This window comes from Nematolebias whitei, chromosome 2 (genome assembly GCF_014905685.2).
Source record: "Nematolebias whitei isolate Nwh7 chromosome 2, NemWhi1, whole genome shotgun sequence".
Classification (NCBI taxonomy): Eukaryota; Metazoa; Chordata; class Actinopteri; order Cyprinodontiformes; family Rivulidae; genus Nematolebias; species Nematolebias whitei.
The window spans coordinates 1,414,270-1,431,763 of NC_056499.1; the positions used below are offsets into that span (position 1 = coordinate 1,414,270).

The 17,494-nt window shown below is 44.6% G+C and overlaps 1 protein-coding gene across 1 annotated transcript in view; it reads right to left on the reverse strand.

Annotated features, from left to right (window-relative positions):
- The window catches only part of mybpc3 (myosin binding protein C3), a 112,744-nt gene that overhangs the window by 68,133 nt on the left and 27,117 nt on the right, over positions 1-17,494 (reverse strand). Inside the window, exons 5-6 of the mRNA XM_037692643.1 lie at positions 14,723-14,840; positions 14,591-14,639 (exon numbers count right to left, since the gene is read on the reverse strand). Of these exons, the coding sequence (XP_037548571.1) occupies positions 14,591-14,639; positions 14,723-14,840 (167 nt within the window). The remainder of the gene's footprint in view (positions 1-14,590; positions 14,640-14,722; positions 14,841-17,494) is intronic.

The window sequence follows — 17,494 nt, forward strand, 5'->3', positions numbered from 1 at the left end:
ACATGTTTAATTAACTAAAACTGGCAACATGAAGTATTAATGTTGATAAACTGTGGTATAGAACAGTCTGCTAACGCTTCACAATGGCAAAAATAAAGTTGTGCTTTCATCAATTTACCATACAAAACACTTCCAAAACTCAGAGAATGAACTATGTTCAATGCTGGAACCGCTGCTGTTTGGACCAATTAGCGGCTGCTTTACCCACGCGACTTCCGCATTTCATTCTTTCTATAGACATCTATGGGAGTGTCAAAACTCTCTCTATATACGGCTCTGAGAGCAACTAACTGAAGTGTCGACCACATTATTTACCTCATGAGATTGTGGGGGTGTTCATAATTGCTGTCTATAGCCCCGTATGCTAATGGTATTGTAGTGATATGTTAAAGTAAAGTGGTCTGTACACCTTTTAACAGGTATGCAATGAAAAATAATAAATGTGGATGACCTCAATTAAATTAATGGTGGATTATTGGCAATGTTGTAATCCCCCTCACTTGAATTAAACAAACAAAACCCAGTAGATTAATGCCACAAAATTCTGTAACGTTTATAGTAAGTTTAAATAATAACAACATTATGAAATTATGGAAAATATGAAATATGAATGCATAACCAATAGTATTATTTCAGAAGAGTGAATGATGTAAAATAGTTTAAACTTTGAGGACAGATGTTATCTAAATTTAGGACTAATGTTTAAAAATTAATGTAAGTTTCTGAGGTTTGTGGAGTAAGCCATAAGTGTCAAAATAGAACCAATTGGCACTGAGTATCGTCTCTCGTCAGAATGAAGATGGGATTTTCCTACCCGAAGATGTCCTCATTACCATGATGGAAGTGACGATTCTCTCCAGAACAACATTTCATTGGCAAGACAGCAGCATCATTCTGGTGTGTTTGAGAGAGTTCTGTGGACTTTTGCCACAGTTCAGCTAGCTGGCTCCATCCCAGATGGAGAAGACGAGCCTGGCTCACTACAGCTCGAAACGGCACGAAGAAGACAACGACTTGACTCTGACTAATTCTCCTCCCCTGAGTTTCAGTTTTACCTGATTTTAGAAGGGGGGGGGGGGGGGCTATGCAAATTTTATCCAATTAACGCAACTCCGACCAACAAAATGAGCATTAACTGAGTTGCATAAACTAATTTTGATGAGATAAGTCACCTCCTCAAAGTTTAGAGGGAAAACTGCTTTGTTTACCTAGTAACACCTTGTTTAAAAAACATAATTTTCTTTACAGATGTTACATTTGGGTTTTTCACACAATGCAGGTACACAATAGGGGTTCTGTTTGAAGCTCTGTCCAACTGGCAGACTTCCTTTGTTGCCATGGCGATCGCACACTTCTGTCATCCTGGGGTATGACAAAGTTCTGTTCAACTGGCCAATGCAGATTATAGAGGTGTTGCCTTGTCTGACACAAGAACCGAGCGTTGATTAGCTTTGCAGAAGGTAGATTCTATTACCTTGACTAGACTTTGTAGAGGCGCAAAGTCTGTCTTTCTAGGAAGGGAGAAGATTAGTAAAGCGGGAGTGGAAGAGTTTAGTTACAGTGCCTCTGAGGACAAGATGTGGACTATCTGAGAAATGTAGGACACTACACTAGGGACACCCTGCAGGAGCTACATGAGAATATCAGTTTGCTGCAAAACAAGCACCTGGAAGCTTTTTACGTGGTGGCTGGTGATTTTAACCACATAAATCTAAGGGACACTGTGCCAAGATTTTATCAGCGTGTGACTATACCTACATGAGGAAATAACACGCTGGACTGTATTTACACCAACATACAAGATGCATACAAAGCCTTCCCCCACCTCAGACTCTTAGATCACATCTCCACCTGCAACTCAACACTGGAAAAACTAAAGAGCTGCAGGTGGACTACTAAAATAAGATCAGCCCCCCCCCAACCCCATCAACATCAAGGGTACTAAGGTGGACACTGTGGACTGCTACAAGTACCTGGGGGTCCACCTAGACAATAAACTGAACTAAATAGATGACACCAATGCCCTCTAAAAGAAAAGGCAGAGTCACATTTTTCTTCTGAGGAGACTCGGGTCCTTTAATGTCTGCAGGACCATGCTGCAGATGTTTTACCACTCGGTGGTCTCCATGGTCATCTTCTATGCTGTGGTGTGCTGGAGCAGCAGGGTGAAGACAATTGATACCAACAGACTCAATAAGCTCATCAAGAGAGCTGGCTCAGTTCTGGGAGTGGAACTGCAGTCTCTGACAGAGGTGTCTGAGCAGAGGATGCTGAGGAAACTGCTCCAGACCCTGAACAACACGTCACACCCCCTGTATGCCACACTGGACTCACTGCAGCACCTTCAGTCATAGACTAAGACCACCGAGTGCTTGACAGAATGCCACAGGGAGTCCTTCCTCCCTGTAGCTATTAGACTTTTCATCTCCTCCTCCTTTCTGCCCATAGGACAATAAAATGAATCCTGCACCACAATAAACACTTTAATGTTTTCACATTAAACCATTAAAACATTTTGTACATGTACTGTATACACCTGGCTTGCTTAGAACTTAATTGTTGGTATTTTTATATTCTCTGTTATTTTCTATATCTTGTATGATTCCTTGTATATGTTTCTTTGTACTGAAACTCTGGCACAACAATTTCCTGCAGGATCAATAAAGTTCTATCTTATCTTATCTTTCTGGTCCTTGCTTACCTCCCCCCACTGAGACGTTCCAGACCAACACAAAGAAACATCAGGGGGTGGGTGAGGAACAGTGACTCCATACTAAAGAACTGTTTTGCATGAACAGACTGGCAGTTCTTCAGAGAAGCTGCTGTGAATGAGGGGGAGCTAGACCTGGATGAATACACATCTGCGGTCCTTGGATACATTCGCAAGTGTGTTCATGATGACACCACCACCAGGACTGTGAAGTGCTACCCAAACTAGAAACCCTGACTTAATGCCAATGTCCCTACCTTGCTGGAAACCAAGGACACTGCCTTCAGATCTGTCAACTCACAGGAGCAGGACAAGGAAAAAGCTGGCTGCTAATATTAAAAGGGCCAAAGCCACATATGTACAGAGGATCCAGGGACATATCTCCTCACAAGACCCACAGAGCATGTGGAGGGACATTAAGTATATAACAGATTATATAGGCAGGGGTGCACAATGTCTTAGGGACTCATCACTTCCTGATACCCTCAACAAATTCAATGTGTGCTTTGAAGACCCAAACAGACCACCCGGCACCAGATTCACCTCACCACTGGAAGAGGAGTTTCTAAGCATAACCTCAGCTGAAGTGAGGAACACCTTCAGGAGGATTAATCATCACAAAGCAACTGGCCCAGACAACATCCCAGGGAAAATACTGAAAGACTGTGCCGATCAGCTCTGTGAGGTGCTGGCTGACATCTTTAACCCCTCCCTCACCCTGGCAATAGTTCCCACCTGCCTGAAGACAGCCACCATCATCCCAGTCCCAGAGAGCTCTATAGTGACTGGTCTGACTAGCACTCACCCCAATAGTCGCTAAATGGTTCGAAAGACTGGTCATGGCCCACATCAAAACTACCATCGACATCAGCAAGGACCCTCACCAGTATCCATACCGCAAGAATCGATCAACGGAAGATGCCATCTCTTCTGTGGTCCACTGCTCTCACCCACCTAGAGCAAAAGTACTCCTATGCCCATATGCTCTTTGTGGACTTCACATCTTCCTTCACCACCATGATTCCCCAGACCCTGATGGACAAACTGCTCACACTAGGACAAAGCCCCTCCATATGCAACTGGGTCCTGGACTTCTTAACAAAGAGACCACACTCTTTGAGGATCCACAACTTCTCCTCCTCCACCATAACTCTCAGCACTGGCTCCCCCTAAGGTTGTGTGTTGAGCCCCCTCCTGCTTACTCTGCTCATATGACTGAACACCTACCCATCCAGGCTGTCATATTGTAAAGTTTGCAGACGATATAGCGATGGTTGGATGTATCACAAACATTGATGAGTCCAGGTGCAAACACCCGGAGAGCTGGTGCAGGAAGAACAACCTTCACATCAATGTGAAGAAGACGAAGGAGATGGCCGTGGATTTCAGGTGGAACAAACACACCTACCCCCACCCCCCAAATATAGTCACACCTTCTCTTTTTCTCCATTCTCAGACAGTGAGGTTAATAAACTGTTAAAAGATCTTGATCCTAAAAAAATCTGAAGGTCCAGATGAACTTCCACCTTATTTCTTAAGGCTGGCTGCTCATATCATCACAGTCCCTGTGACCCACATCTTCAATATCTCCATAAGCCAAAACTCCATTCCAGATGCTTGGAAAACAGCCTTTGTTTTATCTTTGCTGAATGGATGTGACCCCACCTCACTGAACAACTATCGGCCAATCTCTAAACTCTACATTTTATCCAAGGTTCTAGCAAAACTGATAAACTCTCAAATCAAAACTTACCTGGACTCATTTGACATCTTACCTCCCCATCAGTCTGGTTTCAGGAAACAACACAGCACAACGACTGCTTCACTGAAGATTCTTAATGACATTGTTGAAGCACTGGATATGAAGGATTATTGTGCTGCACTTTTCTTAGACCTGTCTAAAGATTCTGACACTGTGGATCATGACATCTTGTGTCATAAGCTCTCAGAAATCAGTTTCTCAGATCACACCATTGGTTGGTTCTCTAACTATCTCTCAGATAGGAGGCAATGCGTTCAACATAATGGTACTTCTTCCAGTTATTTAACAGTCAGCAATGGTGTACCACAAGGCTCAGTCTTAGGACCCACCCTTTTTACATTCTACATACATAATGTAGGTAAAAACATCCCTAATGCATCCATACATTTCTATGCTGATGACACAGTTGTTTATTGTCGAGCTAAAACAGCTGATAAGGCGTTCCAGCTTTTGAAATCTGCATTTAACAACATCCAGATAGATTTGTTCCACCTCAAACTTGTCCTAAATGCCGACAAAACCAAAGGGATGCATTTTTCAAACAGGAAGTTGGTCCCAGCAGTTCTTCCTCTGATCTTATCCTCAAATTGTGTCCCCATTGAGTTTGTTGATTCCTATAAATATTTGGGTGTCTTGGTCGACTCGCATCACTCTTTTAAGCTCCATGTGGAAAACAACTTCACGCAGACTCTCTCACTGGTACATTTTCCTCTTTAAATCTCTTCTTGGTCTGCTGCCTTCATACATTTCCTCCTACATGTCTCTGTGTTTTTATAATTGTTTATTGTTGTCGCTGTTGTCCATTGTTGTCATCATTCTTTGTTGAAATCAGGTCTCTCTTGTAAATGAGTCCTCGAGGCTCAATGGGATTTACCTGTCTAAATAAAGGTGGAATGAATAAGAGGATCTGTGGTGGAAGTGGTCTCCAGCTACAAGTACTTGGGTGTGCACCTGAATGACAACCTCAGCTGTGGCAACACTACCAGCCTGATCAAGAAAGACTTCACCACTTGTTCTTGCAGAGATCGGATGCTTCTCCCTTCCCCTCCCTCTCCACTTTGCTTTGCTGCTCTGTCTGTCTGTGAAACTGTTTCTGAGCATCTCTTACGAACCATAATTATGGACTTGGTTTGATCAGTTGGTCCCTCAACACAATTGATAACATTTCTTTCAAGAGAAGACAGGCTTTAGGCTAGCCGGTTTGCCCTGTTGGCACGCACACAGCTGGACATCTCATCGACTTGAAGACTTGATGATGTGTTTATCTCTGCTGCCATTTGTGGATTTTAAGGATGCATATTTAATTTGATTTACAATAACTGGTTCCTGCTTTTTGGATTCGGCTGGTTGCTGGTTTTATCAACATTCAAGGAAGTCGTTGGCAGCAAATTTGGACCAGATCAAGCTGCTTGCCTTTATGATGGCTTGGTTCGTGCATCAAGTACCCAGACTCAAATGCTTTGGGCTGAATGGATCAGATCTTGGGGATTTTACTCAGTCATGTTCCAACAGTGTGATCATGTAATTTGGACATTTCAGAGCTGAGTGGACCAACACAGACTCAAGATGTCTTTAAGTTCTGTCTGTCCCCAAAACAACTGTGTTTATCTGAATTTGGCTCCCTTGGCTGGCCTTGAAGGCCATTTTATCTGAATTCGCCTGGAGAACGTGATCTGATGCTCACCACCCCCTCCCTGAGGAATTTCCAACAGATAACCAGATGAAACCAGCTGAATAAACATTGTGTCGTCATTTCAGGACTCTTGGATTCTCATAGACGTTATTCTTGGCCTTTCCCTGACATATCTTGAGAATGAGTTCCAGGAACTCGCCTTAAGCGCAGAGGGGACAGGGCCTTCTCTGTAGCAGGACCAAGACTTTGGAACGAGTTACCTCTGCTTGTCAGACAGGCCCCCTCCCTCTCTGTTTTCAAGTCCCGTTTCAAAACCCACTACTATTTGGTAGCTTTCAACACCAGATGATCTGTGTTTTGAACCTGTATGCTCCACACTGGTTAGTCATCATTATCTGCATCTTTTTTATGTCTATATTTCTGATTTACTTCATTTTGTATATTGCTTTGTGTGTTACCTGTTGTTCTGTCTGTACAGCACTTTGGTTGGCCTTGTCGCTGTTTTAAGTGCTCTATAAATAAAATGGTATGGTATGTTTACCGATCTCACCAGAGGACACTGGCTGATTATTACATCCTTATCAGAACTCTTACAGTGCCCTTGAGAGCGTCTATGGACATGCTCACTGCTCTTGTCCAACCCCCCCCCCCCCCTTGCAGAATGTTTACGTCACTATGTGCTTGTTTGTGCTGCAAGGTGTTTTTTAATATCAGAGGTTTTTTTTTTTTCTCAGGCAGGAAGAAAAAGTCTGAAAGGAATTTGTTCGCCTCCAATTCCTACATGTGTCCAGTTTCAATACTTTTTTGTCTGTCTAAACAGATCTCACTTGTAAATTAGTCTTCTAGGCTCAATGTGACTTATCTGTCTTCAAAAAGGTTGAATGAAAAAAAAAGAAAGATCATCAGAGACTCTACTTCCTCAGGTGGCTGAGACGAGCTGGTCTGGGAAGCGTAGTCCTCACCTCCTTCTACAGGTGTGCAGTGGAGAGCATCCTGTGCAGGATCAACATGTGGCATGGAGGCTGCACAGCTGCAGAAAGAAAAGCTTTGCAGAGAGTGGTGAAGGCTGCACAGAAGTCTGTTGGAGTCAGTCTCCCCACCATCACAGACATCTACACCTCCAGATGCAGGAAGAGGGCAACCTGCATCATGAAGGACCCCACTCACCCAGCACACACTCTTTTGTCCCTGCTCCCCTTAGGCAGGAGTTTTAGGAGCATTAGATGTAAAACCACTAGACTGAGGAACAGCTTTTACCCTGAAGCTGTTAGACTTATAAATCACTAATCAGGATTATCCAATCATCCATTATCTTCCGCTTAGTCCTAAGTCGGGTCGCGGGGGCAACGGCTTGAGCAGAGAGGCCCAGACATCTCTTTCCACAGCCACCTCTTCCAGCTTTTCTGGGAGGACTCCAAGGTGTTCCCTGACCAACTGAGAGACAGTCTCTCCAGCGTGTCCTGGGTCTTCCCCGGGGTCTCCTCCCAGTCGGACATGCCCGAAGCACCTCCATATTGAGACGCGCTGGGAGCATCCTTATCAGATGCTTGAACCACCTCAACTGGCTCCTCTCAATGTGGAGGAGCAATGGTTCTACTCTTAAGCCCCCAGTATACTCCCGCGTCCTGTCAGCTGTACGGAAACTGTGCGCACTGTCCGTAGAGGGTTCAGACTTCATACTCGAGTGTCCACCCTGAGCGGCTGCAGAGCAGCTCCGCAGACAAGGGGCGTTCACCTTCGGGACAAATTGAGGTCACCAATTGGTCATTTGCTGACACGCCCACTGTATTGATTGACAGGTTTAAAAAAAAAAAAAAAGAGAGCCGACAGCCCCAGCCGCAGCGGTGTTCTGTGTTTATATGTTGTTAATAAAAAGTTCTTAAAAAAAAAAAAAACGGGACGCTGGCCCTGCAGCCCAAACATCAAACCAGCCCACCAGGAAATCTCCAGACCCTCCCGCAGCCACACTGGACCTGATTTTAATTCTCTCGTGACAAATTCCTTAATCTCTCACCATTTCATTCATGGTGTCAATGGAGGAGGAAGAGATCACTGCCTCTTGGTAAAAAAACAAAAGGAAAGGCCAGATCAGGGATGAAGAAGGGGTTGTTAATACATTGGTGTCGCATACAAAACTCCGTCACCGGACAGTTTATTGTGCGACACCGAGTATGCGTACGCGGTCATAAAAATTTAGCTTTGCGCAGACATGTCCTGTGGGCGTCTGCTTCGGCTCTGATCCAGTCTGCGCGGACTGACGTACGCGGGAGTATACCGGGAGCTATATAACTGAACTTCTCACCCGATCTCTAAGGGAGAGTTCAGCTACCCTGTGGTGGAAACTCATTTCACCCACCTGTATCTGCAATCTCATTCTTTTGGTCACTACCCAGAGCTCGTGACCATAGGTGAGGGCAGGGACGTAGACCGACCGGTAAACAGAGAGCTTTGAGATAATCCTGAAAGCTCTCTAATCAGGATTATCACTGTGAAGAAAAAAAAAATCACTGTAATTCCACTTTATTGTGATATGTGCTGGTGATTATCCATGTTGCAGGTTTATTTTATGCAGTTGTGTTCATTCGTACTCATCTGCTCACAGACTCATGTTCATGGCGCATTGTTTTTGTATTGTCAGTGTATTCTTAGTTTAGCATATTTCTTAGTTATTTTCTTAGATCGTATTACTGTTTTTATTTACAATTTATACTTTTGTTGGATGTAACTGTGACCCTGTTTACACTATTTCATTCCCCCTCATGTATCACATGCAATGCAAATGACAATAAATAACCTTGACCTTGATTCTGGATTTTGATGTGACAACTAAGTTTTTGACAACAGTGAATTAAACATGCATTTGTTTTGCTTGAGAGACAGCTGCTGGTTAAAAGGAAGTTGTAATTTTGTGGAAACTTTGCAATTATACCCACCATTTTGTGTAGTATTTTACTTATCAGTATCAACTGGAAATAACTCAAAAATGTTTTACGGTTGGTTATGTTAAGTTTGGACTCATCTTTCTTCGTGAGGAGGAAAAACAAGAGGCATGATGTCATAAAAATGCTTCCTGCAAGAATTTAATTTCCCAAAACAAGAAACAGTCCTTCCAGTCATGCTCAGCTGCAGTAATTCAAGCAACAACACAAACACTCATTTTGAAAAAGAGCAGGCAGTGGGCGTGCATCCGTCTTTTTGAATCTTATCAATGGGATTGGAGATAAAAACGAGGGCAAAGGTTTGACTGCTCACTTGTCTCGTGCCTCTGATTCAACAACATTCACAAGTGAGTTTCTTATCTGTGTGGTGAAGTTACAACACAACACTTCCTCTGTGTGGCAACCCCCTCCTGGAGGAGCTGGGCTACTGAAAAGCCTGTGTCTTCACACATCCTGCTCTCAGTGTGATCAAACCGACATCAGATCTGCTGGGTGGCTGTTTGTTCAGCTGGTTCTGATGTTTGGATCAAGACTCAGGAGGAGATACGAAAGAGCTGACACATGCTAATTACCAGTACAAAAAAGCTTAGAGCAAGGGTGCCCACACTTTTTCAGCATGTGAGCTGCTTTTAAAATGACCAAGTCAAAGTGATCTACTATAAGATCCCATTTATATGAGATCACCTCTGGAAACGTTGGTGTTTTTTCAATGTTTATTGGTGATAATAAAAAAAAGAGTGGGTTTACATGAAAAACACTGTAGTTTCCATGTCAGTCAGGTTACTAGATAATAAATGATGAACTATAGTACTGTGGCTTTAAAATGATAATATTTTGACCTAAACTGTCATATGTGCTGAGTAAAGATATTTTAAAATGAGGTGTGTTGTGTTTGTTGAATATGTGAGTTGCAAAGTTATTTTAGAATTTGTAGAGGAAAAGGTTTTGTATTTTTATTGTATTTAGATTTTTAAATTGTATTTTAATGTATAGTTTTTATTATATGAAATTAGAGGTTGTTAGGCTGATGACATGAATATGTAGGCAGGAGTATTTTGATTGATAAATTGTATGTATTTTAATGCATAGAAATGCCCAACCAGGGACTGGAGTTGTGAATTAGCTGTAGCTATATACTCTTTGTGCAACACATCAGTCACAGACTTGTTCTGTTCTATGTTTGTGTGCACTGTCCCTGTCAAATAAACTAACTAACTAAACATATGCACAGAAAAGGAGGGGATAAATAAGACATTTTAAGTTTATCTGGCAACCCTGAGCTTTATTCATCACGCATGCAGCATCTGCACGATCGCAGTTAGTCCAAACTGGTGAATACACTAGCCGCTTTGGACCCCGGAGTTTATTAGTGTTGCTCCTACATGCTAAAAAAGGGTGAGTAGCACAAAAGCACTCTGCTCTCTGCCTTATTTTATATCTGTTGTTAGTGCAGGAAAAACTCCGGACTGCAGTCGCCTTTAGTGCGCATGTACGACTTCACACACAGAGAATTTCACGGGGTGGGGGAGGGGGTAAATATGGATAAATATAAATATTTCCCAAAAAAATCTCCACTCTGAGACCTGGTTTGAGCGAATGAGGGCTGTGAGTGGCTGCCCTGTATGTCAATCAAGTAACAAGTTTCATAGTTTCATAGATGTTGGATGCTGTCTATCATGGTGCACTAAGATTCATAACTGGCTGTGATTATCGTACCCACCACTGCACCCAGTATTCACTGGTTAACTGGACATCATTAACTTCATGCAGACTCTCTCACTGGTACATTTTCATCTTTAAATCACTTCTTGGTCTGCTGCCTTCATATATCTCCTCCTACATGTCTCTGCGTGAGTGCAGCTACGGAGTGTGCTCTCAGGACATCTCCTACTCCGCTCCTGTTTCCTGGAATAATATCTTACAAAAAGATTTGAAGCTCTCGACCTTTGACCTCTCTAAGTGGCTTTAAGAATCTGTTGGACTCCTGGCAGGGACCAATGCAGACATGTTCCTGTTTTTAGTTTTCTACATTCGCCTTAGAATCTAGCTGGTTTTTTTTTGTTTTTTGTTTTGTTACCTTTTCCTTTTAGCCATCCTATTTGTAAAAAAAAAAAAAACCTGCAGTATGACTTTTTATAATTGTTTATTGTTGTTGCTGTTGTCCATTGTTGTCATCTTTCTTTGTTGAAATCAGGTCTCTCTTGTAAATGAGTCCTCGAGGCTCAATGGGATTTACCTGTCTAAATAAAGGTTGATTGATAGTGAGGATGGATGATAAGCTGACATCAATTTATTTTAATGCCATATGCTCTACCCATAATGTCTTTGCGATTGATCGGTAGAATGCGACTGATGTATTGGGCACCCATGCTGTAGACAATGCTGAAAACAGTCCCAATGAATGGTTGGAACTACAAATCTTTTTCACCATTTAAAACAGTGGAGTGGAATATGAAGTGTGCGTGAAGCTGCAGGTCAGAGTGTTTTTTCAGCATCCTTCCCTGTAACAAACCATAGGTCAGAACTCATTAAGCTGTGGTGTGCCTTGAGAGGCACAGAGGGAGGTGGAGGCATTAATAAATCAGCAGTTTATCATTTTGCTAAAGACACGGTCCTTAGTGGCTAACAAGACGGCTAATGCTTTGGACGTCTTGTTCCACAGCTGAGACTGGGACCGTGTGTTAGCGATATGATAAACTGCTGATTTATTAATGTCACCACCTTTCTCTGTGCCTCTCAAAAGGCAGAGCACAGCTAAATGAGTTCTGACTCTTGGTTTGTTTCAGGGAAAGAAGCTGGAGTCTGTTGAACCTGCAGCTTCACACACACTTGCTAACATGAAGGCGGCGCAGCTGAATGGACTGCACTTATACAGCAACTTTCTAACTTAGCAAGACACTCAAAGCTCTTTACATCCCAATTTGTGCCTCATTTACCCATTCATACAGCACTCTACTAGATCTCCATCCATCCATCCATCCATTTTCTTCTGCTTATCCGGGGTCGGGTCGCGGGGGTAGCAGCCTAAGTAGGGAGGCCCAGACTTCCCTCTCCCCAGCCACTTGGGCCAGCTCTTCCGGGGGAATCCTGAGGCGTTCCCAGGCTAGCCGAGAAACATAGTCCCTCCAGCGTGTCCTAGGTCTTCCTCTGGGCCTCCTTCCGGTGGGACGTGTCCGGAACACCTCACCAGGGAGGCGTCCAGAAGGCCTCCTAAACAGATGCCCAACCCACCTCAACTGGCTCCTCTCGACGTGGAGAAGCAGCGGCTCTACTCTGAGTCCCTCCCGGATGATCGAGCTTCTCACCCTATCTCTAAGGGAGAGCCCAGACACCCTGCGGAGAAAACTCATTTCGGCCGCTTGTATCCGAGATCTCATTCTTTGGGTCACAACCCAAAGCTCGTGACCATAGATGGGGGTAGGAGCGTAGATTGATCGGTAAATTGAGAGCTTCGCCTTTTGACTCAGCTCTCTCTTCACCACGACAAACCTGAACAGCGCCTGCTTCACTGCAGACGCTGCACCTATCCGCCTATCGATCGCACTTTCCATTTTTCCCTCATTCTTGAACAAGACCCCAAGATACTTGAACTCCTCCACTTGGGGTAGGACCTCCTCCCTGACCCGGAGAGGGCACTCTACCCTTTTCCGGCTCAAGACCATGGCCTCGGATTTGGAGGAACCGATCTTCATCCCGGCCGCGTCGCATTCAGCTGCGAACCGCTCCAGCGAAAGCTGTAGATCACGATCTGATGAAGCCAATAAGACCACATCATCTGCAAAAGGCAGAGATGCAATCCTAAGGCCACCAAAATGGATCTCCTCAACACCTTGGCTGCACCTAGAAATTCTGTCCATAAAAGTTATGAACAGAATCGGTGACAAAGGGCAACCTTGGTGGAGTCCAACTCTCACAGGGAACAAGCCCGACTTACTGCCGGCGATGTGGACCAGGCTCTGACACCGGTCATACAGGGGCCTAACAGCCCCTATCAAAGGACCCGGTACCCCATACTCCCAGATTACCCCCCACAGGGTTCCCCGAGGGACGCAGTCAAACGCCTTCTCCAAGTCCACAAAGCACATGTAGACCGGTTGGGCAAACTCCCACGCACCCTCTAAGACCCTGCTGAGAGTGTAGAGCTGGTTCAGTGTTCCACAGCCAGGCTGAAAACCGCACTGCTCCTCCTGAATCCGAGGTTCGACTATCCAACGGACCCTCCTCTCCAGAACCCCCGAATAGACCTTACCAGGGAGGCTTAAGAGCGTGATTCCCCTGTAGTTGGAACACACTCTACGGTCCCCCTTTTTGAATAGGGGGACCACCACCCCGGTCTGCCAATCCAGGGGAACTTTCCCCGATGTCCACGCAATATTGCAGAGTCGCGTAAGCCAACACAACCCTACATCATCCAGAGCCTTAAGGAACTCCAGGCGAATCTCATCCACCCCTGGGGCCCTGCCACCGAGGAGCTTTTTAACCACCTCGGTGACCTCAGCACCAGAGATTGGAGGGCCCGACCCAGAGTCCCAAGGCTCCGCTTCCTCAGTGGAAGACGTGCCGGTGGGATTGAGGTCTTCAAAGTATTCTGACCACCGACCAACAACATCCCGAGTTGAGGTCAGCAGCACACCACTCCCACTATAAACAGTGTTGGTGGCGTATCGCTTTCCCCCCCAAGACACCGGATGGTGAACCAGAATCGCCTCGAAGCCGTGCGGAAGTCATTTTCCATGGCCTCTCCGAACTCCTCCCATGCCTGAGTTTTTGTCTCAGCGACCACCTGAGCCGCATGTCGCTTGAACTGCCGATACCCATCATCTCACAGGCCAAAAAAGCCAGATAGGACTCCTTCTTCAGCCTGACAGCATCCCTCACCGACGGTGTCCACCATCGGGTTCGAGGGTTGCCCCCACGACAGGCACCGACAACCTTGCAGCCGCAGCTCCGGTAAGCCGCCTCGACAATAGAGACACGAAACATGGTCCACTCAGACTCAATGTCCCCCACCTCCCTCGGAACATGTTCTAGATCTCTACAAATAATAATCAGAGCTTTAGTTCACATTCATACACTGATTGGACACACATCGGAGGCAATGAAGGGTCCAGTGTCTTGCCCAGGAACACTTCAGTATGTGACTGCTGGTGGAATCAAACCACTAACTCTACCATTGGAGGATGACTGCTCTAGCCTTTCAGCCACAGCTGCCCACAGTTGAAGAGGATTATTATTTATTATATGTAAATACATAATAATAAACACACCTACCCCAATAATAACCCCCCCCCCCCCCCCCCCCCAGCAGCCACCTTCCTTGTTTTTTTAAATTGTGAAAATAATAATTTTCTAGAAGTCTCTTGTTTGCTTTTTATTATGGAAACATTTGGAATAAGCCTTGAAATAAATAAATGTGTAAATCTACTTCAAAAGTGCAGTTCTGAAGAAAATAAAACAAAAAACACGGACAGCAGGAATGGGGACTGGCACATACTTGAGTTAATATAAATTCTGTATAAAAAATAGTTGCTTTCACAGCTACTTACGTGCGTCGAAAAGCAGTTCTTATATCCAAACCACCAGGAGCATGGGCCTCTGAAAGGCAGAACGCCACAGAAATCACCTCTGACTCTGACCATCATTACGTGCAACAACTGTGGGAGGCTTGAGCAACTCACCATGAACAGTCAAGTCAAAGTTGCAGCTGTCAAACTTGTCCTTGGATGAAACCTCACATCTGTACGCTCCTGCAAAGTTTGGCTTGGCGGCGATGATGTGCATCTCAAATGTGTACACCTGAAATCAAGACTGATTTGACTTCACACAACAGAAATTATGTTTTATTTTTGCATTTACCTTAAAGTGAGCCAGTGTACAAGCTAGCTTTACTTCTTTGTAATTATTTGACTCCCTAAGAAAAGTTTCTGCACTTATTACTCTAAGAAATGGAGGGTTAAAGAAAGGCAAAACCAGAAAAATATTTGTCGCCTCAATTACACAATGTTGCACTTTATAGTTTTATCTTTATTTTTATGTCAAACATGAGCATGTGTTTGTGAGCTCATTGGGTGAACATAAATCACCACTTATGGTACATGGTAAATGGACTGTACTTATTTAGCGCCTTTCTATCTTATTTCATCCATCCATCCATCCATCCATTATCTTTACCCGTCTATTCCATTTTGGGTCACGGGGGTCTCTGGTGCCCATGTCCACAATCACTGTGAGAGGGGCGGGGGACACCCTGGATGGGTCGCAAGTCCATCACAGGGACACATAGAGACAAACGAGACAAACAACTATTCACTCTCTCACTCACACCTAGGGACAATTTAGAGTTACCAATCAGCCTAACATGCATGTTTTTGGTCTGTGGGAGGAAACCGGAGAACCCGGAGAAAACCCACACATGCACGGAGAGAACATGCAAACTCCACCCAGAAAGGCCCCTGGACCGGGGTTTGAACCAAGGACCTGCTCGCTGAGAGGCAGCAGCTCTACCAGTTGTGCCACCATGCTGCCCTCTATCTTATTTCAAGGTACTTAAAGTGCTTTACACTACAATCTGTGCCTCATTTACCCATTCATCCAGCACTCTACATCTCTACAAAGCTAATGGAACAAATCATTCTAATGAGACTAATCAGTGCTTTAGATCACATTCAAACACTGATGGGGCACTCATCAGAGGCTATGAGGGGTTCAGTGTGTTGCCCAGGGACACTTCGGCATGTGACTGCTGGTGGATTCGAACCCCCAACTCTCGCATTGAAGGACGACTGCTCTAACCACTCACCCACAGTCGCCCCCTTATCAGGATTAAAAAAGAAAAAATCTTTTTTGCTTGTGTATTTTCCTGTTTACCAGGCCTGGGGTGGCTAATCGGGAAGACCGGGACAATTCCCGGTGGGCCAGTCTAATTCTTAGTCTGCAGGGTCAGTGCTCCTATTTTATTTTTTAGAACTTTTTATTAACAAAATAAAACCAAAGAACACTGCTACCATTAAGCCCCCAGTATACTGCCGTGTACGTCCATACGCAGAGGTACGCACGTACGTACGCAGAGGTACTAGCGTACCCCCCAGGGCATGTCCGTGCAAAGCTCAAATTTTTATGACCTCATACACATACGCGGTGTCGCACAATAAACTGCCCAGCGACGGACTGTTTTGTATGTGACAAAAGTGCTTCCAGCGCTCGCTTTTTTCTTTTTTCTGACCTATCAATCAATCCAGTAGGCGTGTCAGCAAATGACCAATAGGTGACCTCAATTTGTCCCGAAGGTAAACGCCCCTTGTCTGTGAAGCTGCTCTGCAGCTGCTCGGGGTGGACGCTCGAGTACAAAGTCTGAACCCTCTGCGTACAGTACACGCGTACGTACGCGCGAACGGATGTACGCGGCAGTAAACTGGGGGCTTTACTCCTGGGCCGCCCCGCCTCCGCACAGGGCCGATGTTGTGCCAAAAATTGATTGGCATGCACTCACTGTTTCAGTTCTTCCAAGCATAACTCCTAAAAACAATTATTTGTTTGCTAAAGATTGTAGCAAAGTTGTGTCTCCCTTTACTTTTTCCTTAATAAATGCACTTTAATGGTCAAAAAATTTTCATTTCGCCTGCCTGCCAAAAGTTGATTATGGCTTGTAATTTAACAAGCAGTCGAAATGAAGCTTTTTTTGACCTTTAAACCATTGTAGCTGTCTTCACGGATATCTTTAATTTCTCACTGAGTCAGACCATCATCCCCACCTGTTTCAAAGCTACCACCATCATCCCAGTCCCATAGAAGGAATTCCCCTCCTGCCTAAATGACTACTGTTCAGTGGCACTTATCCCCATTCTGATGAAGAGCTTCAAATAGCTAGTCATGAAACACATCAAATCCATCCTTCCTGCCTCCCTGGATCCTTTCCAGTTTGCATATCAGCCCAATTGTTCGACCAACAATGCCATCTTCTCTGCCCTCCACATTTGGACACTAAGGACTCATGTTAGACTGCTGTTCATTGACCTTTTATTAAGGAAAAAGTAAAGGGAGACACACCTTTGCTACAATCTCTAGCAAACAAATAATCATTTTTAGGTTATAATCTTGTTAAATTTTGAAGAACTGAAACAGCGAGTCCTCTCGTGCGCGCTCCCGCGGCGCCAATCGATTTTTGGCACAACGCCGGCCACAGCTCTCGCCCACGTGTCAATCAATCTAGTGAGTGTGTCAGCAACTAACCAATCAGCGACCTCAATTTATCCTGGAGGTAAACGCCCCTTACCTGCAGATATGCAGGGTCAGAATGATTTTGTGAAAACTCATCAGAAAAAAATGTTTAACGTTGTCATTGGGGAAAATTTATTCCAGACATGTGTTACCCTGAGCATTTAGAGTGGAATCCATCCATCCATCCATCCATCCATCCATCCATCCATCCATCCATCCATCCATCCATCCAC